This window comes from Pollicipes pollicipes, unplaced genomic scaffold, assembly GCF_011947565.3.
Source record: "Pollicipes pollicipes isolate AB1234 unplaced genomic scaffold, Ppol_2.1 Scaffold_4002;HRSCAF=4701_pilon_pilon_pilon, whole genome shotgun sequence".
NCBI classification, from domain to species: Eukaryota; Metazoa; Arthropoda; class Thecostraca; order Pollicipedomorpha; family Pollicipedidae; genus Pollicipes; species Pollicipes pollicipes.
This window is the reverse complement of record NW_023596420.1, coordinates 40,941,669-40,958,393: the sequence shown is the minus strand read 5'-3', so window position 1 is coordinate 40,958,393 and position 16,725 is coordinate 40,941,669. Positions and strand designations below refer to the sequence as shown.

General features: G+C 57.0%; 2 protein-coding genes across 2 annotated transcripts; both read right to left on the bottom strand.

Annotated features, from left to right (window-relative positions):
- Window positions 1–1,035: 1,035 nt before the first annotated feature.
- On the bottom strand, window positions 1,036–11,119 carry LOC119094503 (lys-63-specific deubiquitinase BRCC36). Its single transcript, XM_037217560.1, has 9 exons — window positions 10,576–11,119; window positions 9,293–9,426; window positions 8,025–8,232; window positions 7,749–7,828; window positions 6,923–7,045; window positions 5,105–5,213; window positions 4,679–4,815; window positions 4,232–4,480; window positions 1,036–1,074 (listed from the first exon to the last, which is right to left on the bottom strand). The coding sequence occupies exons 1-9, from the start codon at window positions 10,634–10,636 to the stop codon at window positions 1,036–1,038; spliced, it is 1,140 nt and encodes a 379-aa protein (XP_037073455.1). The 5' UTR covers window positions 10,637–11,119.
- Window positions 11,120–12,564: 1,445 nt separating this feature from the next.
- LOC119093273 (corepressor interacting with RBPJ 1) lies at window positions 12,565–14,427 on the bottom strand. Its single transcript, XM_037216206.1, has one exon. It carries the CDS (start codon window positions 14,218–14,220, stop codon window positions 12,814–12,816), a length of 1,407 nt encoding a protein of 468 aa, XP_037072101.1. The 5' UTR covers window positions 14,221–14,427; the 3' UTR covers window positions 12,565–12,813.
- Between the last annotated feature and the right edge of the window lie 2,298 nt (window positions 14,428–16,725).

Sequence of the window (16,725 nt, the reverse complement as noted above, 5' to 3'; positions counted from 1 at the left end):
AAAATCTAAACCGTGCAGTATGACGCTGCATGAAAAGAAACGATGACAAATCACGTTTGCCTCCAGAATCCCTCGGTGGATTCGTCGTCACCGGAAGTAATTTGACTGACAGATCCCAGGGGCCAACCGGCGGACAGATCGCAGGGATCGGCAGACCGACAGATCCCAGGGGCCGACGGACAGACAGATCCCAGCGGTCGACAGACCGACAGATCCCAGGATAATATGACAGATCTCAATTGCAGTCACAAGTCACTTGCGTAATATCACCTTTGCCACGTTCAAAACTACACATTTTGCGTTAACTCACCAGTTGGATTCGCCTTTTTACGCGGTGTGCCCTATCTTCCCCGTGGTCACAACTGTCCATGAAATTGAGCCGATCAGAATGAAATCCAGCAGAAGCATCACAAACATGAAAAGCACCTGTTAGTCACATCCTCGCCCAAATTGTGGCGCACATTTATGCTAATTAAATTCCCGATGACAGACTTGGGATGATAAAAATAAGATGGAAAGCATTCGATGTCATTTTAGGGCACTGGGTTCATTTTGCGGACCTATCTGTCTGTCTGACCTGTGTGACGTTTCAAAAGCGACTTTTCGCTCAGTTTTTCCTGTATAAGAACAGCCGCCTCACCCTAGAATGCCTGGCCCCCTTACAGAATTTATGCATCCACCGCGACTCCCATCTTTACCTGAGCCGTTTCAAAGTCCTTGTGGGACGTGAGCTGCCCGCGCGGCAAGGTTTCCACGGAGAGAAGAGGGATTTCGCGACTTGCTGAGTGGGGGAAACTCAACATTTACCGCTAGGGATCATCTCCCCCACCGCACTTGGCGTGTTAAAATAGTCGCTGCGGCCGACTGATCACGGCGACAGCGGGCGCCGACAAGGCGGGGCGGGTCGGCCGCCGCCGTCGTGCCGCCCCGCCGCCGCGCCAAACGCCCCCTGCCGGCCGTGGCCCGTGTCAGCCACGCCGGCGGCGCCGCAACGCATCTGCCGAGGGACGTATCCGTGTCAATACCAAGGTCGCGTCAGGCCGGGACGCCGGTGGCGCCGCCGGCGGACGGCTGCTGCGGTCCCGCGGGTGCGCTATCAGTGACAGCGCGTCACTCAGAGCGACGCGTTTCTGCGGCCACGCGACGCGGCAAGGGGCCGGCCGGGGCCGCCAAGAGCGGCCCCGCCGCGAACGACGGCTGCACGGACGGACGAACCCCGGGGAGGGCGCAGGGCCGGCGCCGGGGGACGGCTGCGCGCAGGCGGCGCTGGCAGGGACGTCCGCGTAAGGGCGGCGCCAGGAGACGTCGGCGCAATGGCGGCGCCAGCAGGGACCTCGCACGGGCGACGCCAGGAGGGGCGTCGGGACAGAAGCAGAACCGGCGAGAGTGCCAGAAAGTGAAAAACCAACCGCACTGGGCATGCGTCGGCTCCAAAGCACACACAGATGACTTGATCTCTAACTCGAGGCGCCCTCGTCTCGGTGTGATCCAGGGCGTATTTCGTTGGCCGATGGCGACCTATTTATGAGACCAGTAAAAGCAAACAAAGTGGCCAAACGGTCAGCAGAATTGGCCAGGACGGCAGGACAAGACCTACAGCTTACAGGCAGCACAGCCTCATGCTCATCCATGAATAGATGGCACTGTTCGCCCCACACACGCCGGTGAATGTCCATTTTTGAAGTGTGCTAATGAGGTGCTCCTTCCGATGGGCCGTCAGAAGCGACAGTATTTTGCCCGTCGCCGCCTGGGGCTGGCCGCCATGACAAGGGCGACAATAAACGTCAACAGCAAATATGCGGTGAATGTTGGCTTGCCGGTCCTGGTCTAAAGATACCTGGGAGTACCAGATCCTGCCGTGAATGTGTCGACCGTCGGCGATCTGCACTTTGGCAGTGCTCCAGCCGCGGCCAGCAGGCGTCCGGTCTCACACCACGGGGACGGCGTGCGGTCGGCCGGCGTGACCCACATGGGGCGATGTCACGGAAGATCATGAGAGGGACCGTTCTGGTCAGCCCGGCAGAGGAACTTTACCCAAGACGTCTGCGATGCGATCGAGTTTTGAGAGTCCGTTCCTTTCATGCATCACCATTGATCTAATCTTAATCTGTGACACACTCAGGATGGTGCTGTCCTTCCTAAAACAAAAACATAGTTCCGCTCCCGGGTCAGATCCGTTCAAAGCAGTCACATTAAGTCGCACTTTACCATTAGCACTATTATCGGCAAGCTAGGACACCATAAGACCCGGGAAGCGAAGACACCATGAGAAGCGGTCGCACGGTGTCGTCTGAGGGTCTGTAAGACACCAGGACGTGACAGGACAGCATTCGAGCATTGAAATGACGCCGATAACATGAAGCGCGCTTGCACTTTGCGGCAACCAACTCGCCATCGGAATAAGGAGCCGTCCACGCGACCGTGCACTAGCCCGCGCGCGTGGAGCCCCACCGATTCCGCTACATCGCCTGCCCCGGCGGTGCACTGGACCCAGAATGCTGGCCTGACGCGACCACACGAGACAGCGGCTCCACGGGACGCGCGGCCACACCGGGTCCGCCGCGAAGCTGCCATCGGCAGTTATCGGCAGCATAGCTGGGCGCTGACGCGTGCCCGCGGCTGGCGGCGAACGCTGCCCCGCCTTCGCGGAGCCGGTGCATCACCGATGAGCCAAGTATCTCGGACCTGGTGCGGACGGCCCTGGCGGGACAACGGGCCCGCTCGGATGGCCGACGCAGGGACAACAGGCCCGCTCGGATGGCCGACGCAGGGACAACAGGCCCGCTCGGGTGGCTGACGCAGGGACAACAGGCCCGCTCGGATGGCCGACGCAGGGACAACAGGCCCGCTCGGATGGCCCACGCAGGGACAACAGACACACCCGGATGACCCGCGCTGGACCAGCGACACGTTGCTCCCTAGAAAACGCCTGACGGCGGGCGTGATACCGTCTGCCAGTTTTCTCTGCGTGCCTGGAGGCACTTTGTCTCGGCTTTGCATGCCACTCAGGCACGTCTGTCCAAAAGCCTGGGTCCGAATGAATATAACGGTCATCAAGCGGAACCCCTTATATTTCATTAACTAAGGTCCAGGCGTCGCTTCGTTCAGGTCCGTCCCGCATAAACACCGTGATCACGTGTGACTCTGAAACGACGATGGTTACAAAACAGACGCTCAGCGGCAGTAGCGGAATCATGGCGCAACTGGCGTCGCACTTGGTTGGACGACAGTCCACCACCGTCCAGCGCGCGCATGCTATAGGATCACAGCCTGATACATGCGGATTCACATGCCACATGAGGCATGTCACCGCAGCTGATGTCGGCACACAGCAGCACGTGCCAGTCTACGGCGCCGTGCTCACGCCATCGGCACAGGAGTCGGCACTGGTACCAGTCAGCCCACATGCAGTTGCTTGAAGGCGGCCCTCCGTGTCCAACCCCCTCTCACCCACGTCCTGACCATGAGCGTCACGTCCCGGCGGGCCGATCTCAGCAGGCGCCAGGGAGGCGGCTGGGGTCTGAGCGTGACGCGCGCCAGCTCCGACGCTCCCACGTCCGACCCCAGCCCGGGAGGCTGCGCCGCCGCACCGGCCCGTCGCGTCATCCTCTCCAGGTCTCCCCTCCCGGCCCGCCGAGCCGCAGCCGCCCGCCTCCCAGCGGCGCTGTCCGTGTCGGTCATCCCTCACGGGCTGACATCTCGGCCAACAGTCCATCACCATCGAGCTGACATATCGCGGCAGTCTCCTGAATTCCACCCCGAGTCAGCCGCTTACGAAAAACAAGCACCTGTCACAGCACCCGTCCGCACCACCTGAGGCTAGCGCTCACCGGCCGGCGGCCGCCGCCTCCGCGCCAGCTCTGCGCTCTCGCCCGCGTCCGCGTCGCGTTCGGACTTCACCACCACCGGTCGCGACCGCGGCGGGGGTCCGGCGCCGCCGCTGCCGTCGCCGTCGTCTTCGGATTTCCCCCTCGGCCGTCGTGACCGCCGCCTCGGAGGTTGCCCCACGCTCTCGGTCGGGGCGAAGTCGTCCTCGGCCAGCGGTGGCAGTCCCCGCCGCCGCGCCGGCGCCTTGCCCGCGGTCGCGCCCGCGAAGGACTCCTGCTCCACCACGGCCCCCGCGCCGGGCTCCTGCCTCACCACGGCCCCCGCGCCGGGCTCCTGCCTCACCACGGCCCCCGCGCCGAGCTCCTGCCTCACCACAGGCCCCCGCGCCGGGCTCCTGCCTCACCACGGCCCCCGCGCCAGGCTCCTGCTTCACCACGGCTCCCGCGCCGGGCTCCTGCTTCACCACAGCCCCCGAGCAGGGCTCCTGCTTCACCACGGCCCCCGAGCAGGGCTCCAGCTTCACCACGGCCCGCCGTCGCCGCGGCTCCACCCCACCCCCTTCCGCGTCCGCGTCGCTCTCGCACTTAACCCTCGCCAGCGTCCGCTCCTCGCACACCCGCGCACTCTCCGCCGCGTCCCGGTCACCCTCGCGCTTGGCGCGCGCCGCGACGCGCCGCCGCTTCGCCTCTGACGGCCCGGCCGCACCCTCGGCGCGCGCCACCGCCACGGCGGGCGTGCTGGAGCCGGAGCCGGAGCCCGACTCGTTGGCGGCGGCGTCGCGTGCCGGCCGCCGCGGCCCCTCCTCCTCCACGGAGTCGGCGTCGGCCGGCTCGCGCTTCATGGCGCCGGCCAGCCGCGCCAGCAGCGCGTCGCGCTCGCCAAGCAACCGCTGCAGCGTGCGCTGGTTGTGCATCAGCCGGTCCTCGAACCAGCGCACCAGCGGTAGCGTGAGCAGACCAAGCGTCTGCGTGGTGTTGCGCACGAGCACTGCGGCAGAGGCGGGCACGGTCGCTCGGAGTGCGCACAGGGGGGGGGGAGGGGGGGGGGAACACAGGGCGCAAGCACACATGGTAACGAACTACTGGGTACGGCCGCACAGCAGAAGGGACAAAACAACGAAAGAACTTCGCACGGGAGGTATGACACGCGTGGGTGATTTGCGGACGGCACAGCGCTGGGCGCAGAGCATTCTAAACTGAATCCCTACCAACCCGGCTGCGTCCCCTTGCCCGTTCACGAGGAAGGCACAGACAGCTGGCCGGGCCCGTCTCAGTACCTGCCTGGTTGTGCATCTCCGTCAGGGTGTCACCCTCGGTGGCCGCGCGGACGGCGTCGAAGGCGGTGACCTCCTCCTCGCAGAGCGTCTCCGGCAGCCGGACCAACGCCTGTCGGCCCACCGGCCGTCAGAGCCGACCATCGGCCCGCGGCGCCGCACGCGCCGGCCAGCCGGTCAGAGGGCAGCGGCGGGTGCGTCCACCGCGAGCGGGGCCGCGACGGGCTCAGTCACACCAGGGAGCGCGCGGGTGGGCGGGTGCGCCCGCCGCGAGCGGGGCCGCGACGGGCTCAGTCGCACCAGGCAGCGGGCGGGTGGGCGGGTGCGCCCGCCGCGAGCGGGGCCGCGACGGGCTCAGTCACACCAGGGAGCGGGCGGGTGGGCGGGTGCGCCCGCCGCGAGCGGGGCCGCGACGGGCTCAGTCGCACCAGCAGCGGGCGGGTGGGCGGGTGCGCCCGCCGCGAGCGGGGCCGCGACGGGCTCAGTCGCACCAGGGAGCGGGCGGGTGGGCGGGGGCGCCCGCCGCGAGCGGGGCCGCGACGGGCTCAGTCGCACCAGGGAGCGGGCGGGTGGGCGGGTGCGTCCACCGCAAGCGGGGCCGCGACGGGCTCAGTCGCACCAGGGAGCGGGCGGGTGGGCGGGTGCGCCCGCCGCGAGCGGGGCCGCGACGGGCTCAGTCGCACCAGGGAGCGGGCGGGTGGGCGGGTGCGCCCGCCGCGAGCGGGGCCGCGACGGGCTCAGTCGCACCAGGGAGCGGGCGGGTGGGCGGGTGCGCCCGCCGCGAGCGGGGCCGCGACGGGCTCAGTCGCACCAGGGAGCGGGCGAGTGGGCGGGTGCGCCCGCCGCGAGCGGGGCCGCGACGGGCTCAGTCGTACCAGGCAGCGGGCGGGTGCGTCCGCCGCGAGCGGGGCCGCGACGGGCTCAGTCGCACCAGGGAGCGGGCGGGTGGGTGGGTGCGTCCGCCGCGAGCGGGGCCGCGACGGGCTCAGTCACACCAGGCGGGCGCGGTGGGTGGGTGCGCCCGCCGCGAGCGGGGCCGCGACGGGCTCAGTCACACCAGGCAGCGGGCGGGTGCGTCCGCCGCGAGTGGGGCCGCGACGGGCTCAGTCGCACCAGGCAGCGGGCGGGTGCGTCCGCCGCGAGTGGGGCCGCGACGGGCTCAGTCTCACCAGGGGCGCGCGGGAAGTGGCCAGTTCTGCAGGTTCTGGGACAGCGCGGCACGATCAGAATTATCCCTAGGTTAATGTGATATAAACAGCTGCATGGAAATCGAGTCGCAATTGCAATGCAATTGCGGCACATTTCTGTAACGAATGAAAACCTGGTCTACGGCGCGGCACTTCGCCTTACCAGTAATAACGCTGCATCTTTTTATGATTTTTGCTTCGGCTCACAGCACCAAAACGAGGCAGCCTTTAACGTCAAGATGTAGGTAGGTTTCGACATCGTGCAAACGTCTCCCTTCCATAAGCGGCACGCTACAGCCAAAACTTTCTAAACCAATTGCGCACAAAGAACGAACGGTTGGCAAAAATACCAGTGTCGTAAGCCCAGAGACCGTGGAACTTTGTACCACATAAGTAAAACCTTCTTATGGCAGATCCAATCCCACGAGTTTGACGCATCCAACGATCGCGACCCCTCCTTCCTCAAGCCGGCACCATCTGACACCATCTGGCGCCAGCCGGCACTACCTGACACCATCTGGCGCCAGCCGGCACCATCTGACACCATCTGGCGCCAGCCGGCACCATCTGACACCATCTGGCGCCAGCGGCACCATCTGACACCAGCGGCACCGCTCGGCCGGCGGCGGCTCACCTTCAGACAGTGGGCCGCCAACGTGCGCGTGGACTCGATGCGGAGCGGTATATCGCGTCGCTTCAGCTCACCGCCAGCCTCGCGCGCCGACTGGAAACAGGCCGCCTGCACCCGCTCGCCGCCCTGCCGGCACCGACGGCTCAGCCGAGCACGACGCCGGCCGACCGCCCCGCCGGCACCGCGACCGCGCGCCAGGGCGGTGTGACGTCACACGGCCGGCCGGGGCCGAACAGCTGCGGCCGCGAAGGCGGCGCTAGCTGCGCAGGCGGGACTGGCACCCAACGGCACCTTGGCGTTTTACCCCATACAACGCAAAAGAGCATTACAGACAATGGGCCACACAGGGAGCTATAAAATCATACCTTACTGGAAATGAAGACAAAAACTTATTCCAAAGAGCGGTTTTTGGTTACAAAAAATCCAGGATAACAGCAATGCTAGGACTTTTGCGCTTCGTACCGTACCGTAACGCTGTGGACCAAAACAAACCAATAGTTTAAAGCACCATTCGGTGGGGCATTCCTGCCACAGGACTATAACTTTCAAGAACCCGACTTAATAGAATAATTGTAGCGTCAAGAACAAACCCCGGCAAAAAGTGGGAAAAAAAGAAAAAGAAAAAAGCAGTGCAAGAATGCAGAGGACCCAGCAGGTTTCCAAACACTGACTCCTTAAGCAAGGCCAACCTTTTAAAGGAGAGCGGCCAGGGACTGACTGGCCGCATGTGCCGAAATGGTCCATATTAAGGCATTAAGACAAACCATCACCGTGCATGCGTGAGACCAGCTCTTGGGCAGCAGCCATTTGTTCGACGCATGTGACCCACCTGTCGGTTCGGGAATACCGAGAATATCACGCCGGCAAAGCCCCTGTCCATCGTCTGGAACGATTCCTGCGTGTTGATGTCTGAAGGCCGGGCGGGCGGGGTCAGCCACCCCTCGACAGCGATCGAAGCGCCATCTACGCGGTTCACATACGGCCCGTGCCGCGCACACATAACGTACATAGCCCACACAGTGCACCACCGGACACATGCTAAAGCAGCTTCGCTAGTTCGCGCTCCAGCGGAGCCGCACCAGCGCCGACAGAGGGCGGCGCGTACCTACGACGGACGGCCAGACGGTGATGTGCGGGTGCGAGTGGTACCAGCCGACCACGCGCACTGTGCGGCCCAGCTCGGCGGCCAGCCGCTCGGCCTCGCGCGCCGCCGACAGCAGCTGCGGCGTCGAGATCTCCACCCGGTCCTTGCGCTTGTCGGAGCGCACCAGCACCATGGCCGAGCACACCCGGCATACGTCCTCCGAGTCCAGCTGGAACGCACGGGGGGCGTTCGTCGGCGACACGTCGGGTGCACCTGCTCAGATCTCAGAGTGGTGCCTGCAGCAACGCCGTGGATATCTACAGATAAAAGCTCTCAGTGCCTGATGGCAGGCTACCAACCAAAATGATCAATGTCACGAGATTATTTTCAACATCCGCTCACATTTCCACATCCGAACCGAAGTCATTTCCGCGTGTATTTGCCGTCACAGCCGACCACTGTCTCGCTGGCATCCATCAACCTCCTCTCTAACGTCCGTGCGCGCCGAGGCTGACGGCCGGCGCTTTGTTGAGCCCACGGTACCGCGCTGTGGCGGCAGGCTGCCCACAGGTCCCCGCAGCCGCCAGGTCATGGGGCGCCGCCACCGATACCTCGGCCGGGGGTGGTTATCGTACGTCGAACGTCGCTCACTCGGGCGCTTTACCATTACGGAGGTGAGAGGGCCACGGGTCACCTGTCAGCGAGGACGACTGACAAGCGACGACTGTGAGATCTGAACAGCATGGCCCGTTCAGCACTGATTTTTACTGGATTTGTTGTGTTAGCATCTCAGTTTGCGGTACTATACGATTCGGTCCCATAAGGCCCAATGCAAAACGTAAAATAACGAACGAAAAAAGCAACAAGCCAAACGGTACATGTTAACAAGGCGAAAATGCTTCCACGGGTAATGTTTAGCAGTTATCATGATAAGCCTGACGAGAAACGCTGCGCCCTGTCCGCTTGTTTGCTTTCCGCGAACTTTTACATTAAATGCCTGTTGAACGCCAGCGCCAGCGCTAGCTCTTTCTACACTGGCGTGGAAAGGGCTAGTACAAGCTCCTCAGGGAGAATACTGCTCTGGCTTGTCAGATAGCCTAACACCAATAATTCCAACTTCTGACAAAGCAAACTAAACCTAGCACATCAATATCATATCAGAGTAATAAAACTCCTCAGAACAATCATCTCCAAGGCATAAAAAACAATATTCATAGCTAAAATACTCAAATAAAATACTCAAATCATTTATCGCTCTGCCGACACTGAAGTCGTCATTTGATACTTACATCTCCTAGGAGGAGACCCATCACTTCTAAGCTCTCCGTGGAGAGAGCATGGGTCAAACATACGAAATAGGCATCCGATGATATTCGTAACTCGCGCAGACTCATCTTTGCTTGGTCCAATGTCTGTTCGAAATCTGCAATGACACAGCTGTGATCATTTAGAGCAATGGGTTATCTATTTTGATGATGAATTGAGTAAGGCTGGATGGAAACAGTCAAATGTGATCCAAATAGATCAGAAGTTAGTGCACATAGACACATCTCTCAAAATTTGAGAACCACTTGCAACTTATGTGCTGGCTTCTGCACTATCTGACTTACTCAATTAACATTAATTTCTATACCTCATGAGTCCCCCCCCCCCCCCCAGAAAGTGATTAAAGTGATATGCCAGATATTCCCAGGCAGAAGTCAAATGAGCAAAGTACCAAAAGGAGAAGGCCTGCATGCACAAATGCAAGTGCATGCATGCACATGAGCAACTATGAAATGCAAAAAAAACATTTTCACACACCAGGTGTGCACCACAATGACAAAGCAAGGCCAGCCTACATGATAGCCTACTACCACACTGAAACATGCACATGCTTTGATCATACATCCAATGACAGACATTCCAGACATACATCAGTCAAGCTGCATTCAGAAGACATGAGGAAAACAAGATGCTGTAAAAGGTAATATTAGTGTCAAGGCCTTGCATGGAAAAGCAGCTTGCTTCACAGACTAACTGCATGAGCTGTGCACCAAACAGCTGTGATGTCTATATGTCAAACAGACCTGAAACTTGGTGGCTTCCTGAATATTCTGCCAGCATGTATGCTCCAAACTTTAAGGCCCAGGCCCATTCAAAGGAAGTTGTACATAATTCATGCTTACAAATTGAGTGTCATGGCAAGATAAGCAGCATTCCACATGACATGAGGTCTGAATTTTTTAAGCAAGACTTTCAGATTGTAACCAAGCCTATATGAATGCATAGGCCTCTCCACTGGTATTACTGTAACTACTGTTACTTGCCATGATATTCATCATAGGCTTCTCTCCTAACTACTGCAGCTGTCTATGATCAATGGTATGAAAATAACTGCAGGAGATTGGGGAAGCAGGTGTAGGAACATCTAATTTTCCTAGCCTTAAATGTTGTTTGGATAGTTTTTGATAACCTACAGCCACTGCATTAAGATCAGTATGCATCCACACAGCATAATTATGCTTATAGTAGCCCTGCCTTGCAGTATTGCTCAGACACCCAACACACATGCACACACACATGCACATACCTTGCAAAGTTGTGGGACTTAAGGCCATGATTCCACATTGTGTAGAAAAGATTATGATCATCAGTTTAACAGCACCTGCCTGTTACTCAATACATTACCTTCCAAAATTCCATTGGACTGAAAGGGCTATAATCTAGTCCAGATCCTGGTGGCTGCATTCAAGTTATCATGTCCAGGCCATGCCTTTCCATTTTTGTTGTTTGCAGTTATCACATCTTAAAGAAATTATCTCCCATACATTATATATTTATTGATATTGAGTACCTATTTACAATTATCCACCTACTATACTTGGAAATAACCTGAGGAAGTTTGTGTCAATTTTTGGTCCAGAACAGTAAGCATTTCCTGATCTTGATCTGTGGAAGCTTGGAGAGCACTTACTGGTGGCAAATACAATTTGTATGCCTGCACCATACCTTAAGGTGAGTATCACAACCCTCAAGCAGCCCAAACAGATCAAGGGGGTCAACCAAATCACCAATCTTCCTCCCCAAAGCTGAGAGTTTGGGCATTAATGACTTAAGACTCATGAGACAAGAAAGAAACCCAATGAGCGGATGAAAACCAAGAGTTTGGAATTTGCCCCCCATGCCGGCCTCCGACCCCCCCCCTCGCCCACCAAGGCAACGTTTTTTATCCGCCCTTTTATCCACTGGCAGTGCTGAGCTCAACTTACAAACCACCGAAAAATCCCAACCTCATCACACCAGAACACAGAATGTGGGTACCAGCATGAGGCAACTGGGCATCACAAACCTCGCAACACGCGCGCGACCTGCACGCCTCAACGTACCAGATTAGTTCTCAGATTGGCCGCCAGGGGACAAATAATTCCCAGTTCCCGCGTCAGGTAATGTAGTCGCGGTCCAACATCCCTGAGATAAGGTGTTTGAAACTAAGGTGAGCTATCACACATTATCTGCGACTTCGAACCTTAATATCTTATCTAGTTCTTTGAGCAACGATCGTCCCCTGTTTCCTCAATGTGATGAAACCAAAAACTCCTTGCATGCGATCGAACGTACCGCAGGCATGCGAATAAGTACAACCAGTAAGCATTGTAATGAAATATATCGGTTTGATGCTAACTACCGTCGATGGGCAAACGACGCAGAAACGACACCATTTCTTGACACCCGCTGTTCTTTACAGGCGTCCCGCAGTGCCGTGGCCATGGTACACGCCCACCCAGGATCGAAATTCGCATAGACCGACGATTCTACGACGAACGGCCCAGTCCACAACAGTTCTAGCTCATTCGAGCACACACACGACTAAAACTCCAATTCTCTATACACAAAATGGAAATGCTGACAATACTAGCCTGCGTGCCAAATGGTACGAGCGGTACGATTAATTCGGTACTATTAATTTGAACGGTAGGTGACGCTGCAGAAGCCGCCCAGGTGGCGTCACTGTGCCGGTGTCACGCCGTTACGCAGTGCTGTGCAATCACGCAGTCCGCGCGGACGTCGCATGCCGGAGGCGGCAGGTAGCCGCACATGTCTAGGAACGCGGGGAACCGTGCGTTTCGCAGGCAGCCATAAAAACTCTACTTTCCAAAAATGCTGAGCCTTAACTCAATGACACCACCTTGAAAGAACTGACTCCAATATTACTTTTGAATATCCACTTTTAAGGGGTTTCACCACCTTCGGCTGGGTTCACATATCAGTCGTTTGAAAAGTGTTCCACCACACCGAAGTGGGTGCCGTTATGACCGTTGCGTTTCCACGTTTCTCTGACTTTAAAAGCGACCACCAAGCGAGCGCTCTCCCCACATCTCAGCCTCCGTCAGCCTCGGGAGCCGTGAGGACGTGCTGCAGACACCTGGGCAGCAGCGCAGGCAGCTGCTGCTAGTGGATGGCTTAGGTGGATGTGAATGTGTGGAGAGTGGATGTGCAGGTCACTTCTTGCACACATAAGGCGAGTAGCTCTTAGCTGAGGCCCCTGCAGCACAGCATAGTGGGAAGAAATTTAAGGTACCATTCACATCCAGCATGTATTTACAGGATACATGAGTGGTCAGTGAACAAGACTTCAGCCCATTTTCATCATGATACATGTGGTGCAATTTATGGTGCAATGGGCATGATGTTCTACCCATTAACATGTAACAAAGGAGAACTCAGCATCACATGTGAACATCAAGAAGATCCCCAATGATGTGCTAGTTCACTGAAACATATCAGACCAAGCATAAAACAATCATCTTTCTTCCCTTGATCTTTTCACCTATCTTTTGTCATCCTTCTCATGCTTTACATGGTGATCATGTCTTCTGTGCTTGTGGTTGTCATCTCTTCTTCTGCCCCCTCTGTCCCTCTCTGGTGACCTGGTGCTGGATGGTGCATCACTTCTTCTCTTCTTCCTATCAGGTGACCTGCCATTGTTAGGTGATTCATCACTTCTGCTTTGTGCCTTTCTCACAGACCTATCCTTTTGGGCATGTCTGGATGATCTGCTGTTGCTTCCAGGAGAACTGTGTCTCTCTCTCTTTACTTGTTCAGCATTTTGCCTACCATGTTTCCTTTTCCTTGAACTGCTGTTGTGTGCTGAATCATAACTAGATGAACTGCTGTTACTTTCTGGTGTATGATGCCTTCTCTCCCTTCCCTCATTTCCATCCTTCTGCTTTCTGTGCCTGGATGAGACTTTCTTGTCATCTGAACTTTGCTTTGCTGACCTTTCCATCTCATCATTGTGCCTCACATGACTTTTGGTGTGGCCTGTGCCATGTTCCTTATCATCAGTTACTGATGAGCAGTATTTTTTCTTGTGCTCTTGAGTCGTTTTTGATTTTCTCTGAATGCTCTTCTTGTGACTTTTCTCCTCTTTGGTTGTTTTGCCTTTCCTTTCACTGTCATCACTCTCTGAACTTGAATCTGATTCAGATGAAGCCCTTTTTGACTTTGTCTTTTTCTTTTTCTTATGCTTCCTTTTCTTCTTCTTTTCGAGCTTGACCAGTTTTTTTAGCAACTTGAGTTTTTGCTTTTGAGACAAAGACCTGATGAACTGCATTTCTTCAGTCTCCTCTTGGTCTGCCTTTTCATCATCAGGAACAAGCTGATGGACAGGAATAGGGGCAGTTCCCTCAACAACTCCTGCCTTCAAAGCAAGACCACCATCTCGCATGCCTCTCATCAGCTCAAGTGGGTCAGTGGATGTTGTTGGGTTTGTTAGCTCCCATGGAGCAGTATATAACTCACACTCCTTATCAGTGTTGATGTGACCCCACTTCTTGCACTTGATGCACCTGACATTCCTGACCTGGATCCCAAATGGTTGATCCCTTATAGTGTCATCATCTTTTGACAAATAGCTTTCTCTAGGCCCATTATACTTCCTTTGCCATTCAAACTTGAACTCAGGCTCACCATCTTCTCTTTCACGCTCCTTTTTCATCCCGGCAGGTGGTTCATACATGAAATTCAAGCTCAGTTTCTCTTTATTTTCCCCTTTGGCGAGAAGAGCTTTGTTATTGTAAAGTTCCTGCTCCTTGTCATACTGAGATTTCAGTTCCTCCTGCTTTTTCTTTTCAGCATCTGTTTTCTGCTGGGCCATCCATACTCTTTTTAAATTGTCAATGGACCCAGGGTGGAAGAACTTCTTACACATAAAATTGTTAAAACCTTTCCCCATGCTTGAGTGTGGGTGGTTGCAACACTAGGATCACGGGATGCGTGCAAACGACCTTGACCTGTACACAAGACGCGGTACTCCGAAGCCAGCGAGATGTACCTGTTGAATACAATCACTTGAACAGAATTCACCAGTGCCACTTTTTCACCCGATACATCAGACTCTGGAACAACCACGAATTAGACAGCACCTTGTGTTAACACTGTTGGAACGTAAAGCTTTGGCTGGCATTGAAACAATCCCGTCATATTTGTCGACCACGGGCAAGTGTACGCCACAAAAATGAAAACATGTCACCACTCTCATGCATTATTGCATTGTCCGTTCGCTCTATGCAATACTGTATCAAAATTCAACATTTGAGGCAAAAGACGCCTGCTGCACATGATATCAAATTGTAATATTTGAACCCTTTTCTCTCATAATTTTAGTATTGCATTAATGAAAAAGTGGAATCTTCCGTTGATTTCGGTGTCCTTCGGAGCTTCAGACACGAAGCTCCTCACTCCAAAGGAAAATTCGCCGGTTTACAGGATGATACAAAATTCAACGCATTCAGTTCCCACTGCCCCCAGCAAAAAAGAAAAACACAAGCGAAACGCGGGCGAAGCATATCTCCAGAGCACGGTTCGTACGCTGAGTTTTTACTCTCCTGGCACCATTCTTTTACAGCTTCCCTCAGTTAGATTCGTAACATGGTCGGTGAAAGCAAATTCTCAGTCATTATATCAACACATCGCATCGCATTATTCAGAGATTCCTGGCGTCTAATGTAGGCAAATCAGCATAACATTAAAGTGATAAATCAATTTTCAAACTGGGCTCAGAAAATAAGTCGCAGGTCAGGCGTCCTTCATTCCACACCTCGCAGTCAAAATAATACGGTTCGAGCCACCGTTAATTATTTGCGCCGTAAAATACCACACGCACACACATGCTTGGCCCCAGCGATGATACCACGCGACAAACAGCCATACCGAGACCGACCTGTGAACGGGACATACGAGCTTGATCCATCAACCACGCAATCTCTGACGGTCCAAGATTCATTCAGCACAGACAGCAATGCCGAACAACCCAAGCACGCACACCGGAGATGAAACGCATGAACAATTGTTTGTCAGTGATATGGATGAGCGATAAGAAAACTCTCAGTAGAGTCCACAGAACCCTACCGAGGCGCAACGTGATGTAGATTTTACGACCACTGGGTCTGTGTTCGACAGATCAGTAATGCAGCTTAAGACCACGTTTGTCGAGAACGCAAGCCGCGCATTAAGCAACCGAAACATCCACCAGTCTCAGCCGAGCGCGGAAAAACGTTCCCGGCAGCGGCAGTACAACCACACCAAACAGCTGAACACAAACAGCCCATCAGTTTGGGAGGTGAGCGTCTCGCGAACGTCACCAATAACGGCGCCGCAGTCTCACAGCACATCAGTCGGTCGCCGGCGGATGACACCCCGCGCCCGCCGGCGGCACCACGGACCCCAGTGTGGGGCCAGACCGTCACTAGAGGAAGCCCGGCGACTCTGCCGCCCACGAGGACCGATGCCGCGGGCGCGGCTCCTCCTCGGGGACCTCCTCCACCAGCGGCTCGTTAGCCTCGTCGTCCCAGACGAGTCGCGCGCAGTCCCAGCTGGCGCGGTGGGTTGGCGGCGGCGGCGGCGGCGCGCCCACCGACGGCCAGTCGTCGCGCGCCGGCCTCGCCCGCTTCTCGGCCGCCGCCGTCGGCGACAGCGCCATCGGCACGCCCGCGCCCAGCGACTCGAACTGTACCTCGAACGGCGGCTGCAGTACCGGCTGCGTGCGCCGCCGAACCGCCCGCTTTGCCGGCGGCGCCGCGACCAGCGGGTCACCCTCGGCCGGCGGCCGGTCGGCGGCGGGCTCGCTCAGCGGAGGCCGCGGTGCCTCCTTCGCCACAGGCCGCTTCTTCTTGGTGCTGAACTTGAGCAAGTTGGCTGCCACCATCTGGTCGTATAGCGGCTTGAGCGTGGCGAAGCGGTTGGCGCCGCGGCGAATGATCATCGGCGATGGGAGCGGGATCTTCATGGTGTTGCGGATGTAGCCGTAGCCGCGGCGCGACACCAGCTTCTTCAGCTCGATGGCGCGACGGATGTCCTCCTCGGTCCAGCGTGGCTTCTTGCCAGAGCGAATGACGCGCAGCTGCATCGGCGTGAAGATCTGCTCCAGGCCCTTCACGAGCAGCTCTCCGCGGCGCTTCTTCTTCTTGTCGCTCTTCTCGGCCTCGCGCGTCTTCAGCCGCCACTGCGAGCAGTTGGCGCTGCTCATGCTGCAGCGCCGCTCCAGCTGGCGGATGCGCAGCTCGCGGCTCTGCTCCTCCTTCTGCGCGAGCCGCTGCTGCCCGCGCACACCCGCCTTGAAACGCCGGTGCTCGGCGGTCACCTCCTGCAGGCGCAGCTCGCGGTACTTGACCTGGATGCGGCTGTACATCAGCGCCACCTGCAGCTCGAGCGTCTGAAGGCGGAGTGCGCTCACCGCCCG

Coding starts and splice junctions, on each gene's coding strand:
- LOC119094503 (XM_037217560.1), bottom strand. CDS start 10,636: ATGATCATAATCTTTTCTACACAATGTGGAATCATGGCCTTAAGTCCC. Junction 4,816..5,104: donor GGAGATGCACAACCAGGCAG/GTACTGAGACGG, acceptor CCTCTGCCGCAG/TGCTCGTGCGCAACACCACG. Junction 4,481..4,678: donor ACGCGCTGCTGGCGCGGCTG/GCCGGCGCCATG, acceptor GCGCGCGCCAAG/CGCGAGGGTGACCGGGACGC.
- LOC119093273 (XM_037216206.1), bottom strand. CDS start 14,220: ATGGGGAAAGGTTTTAACAATTTTATGTGTAAGAAGTTCTTCCACCCT.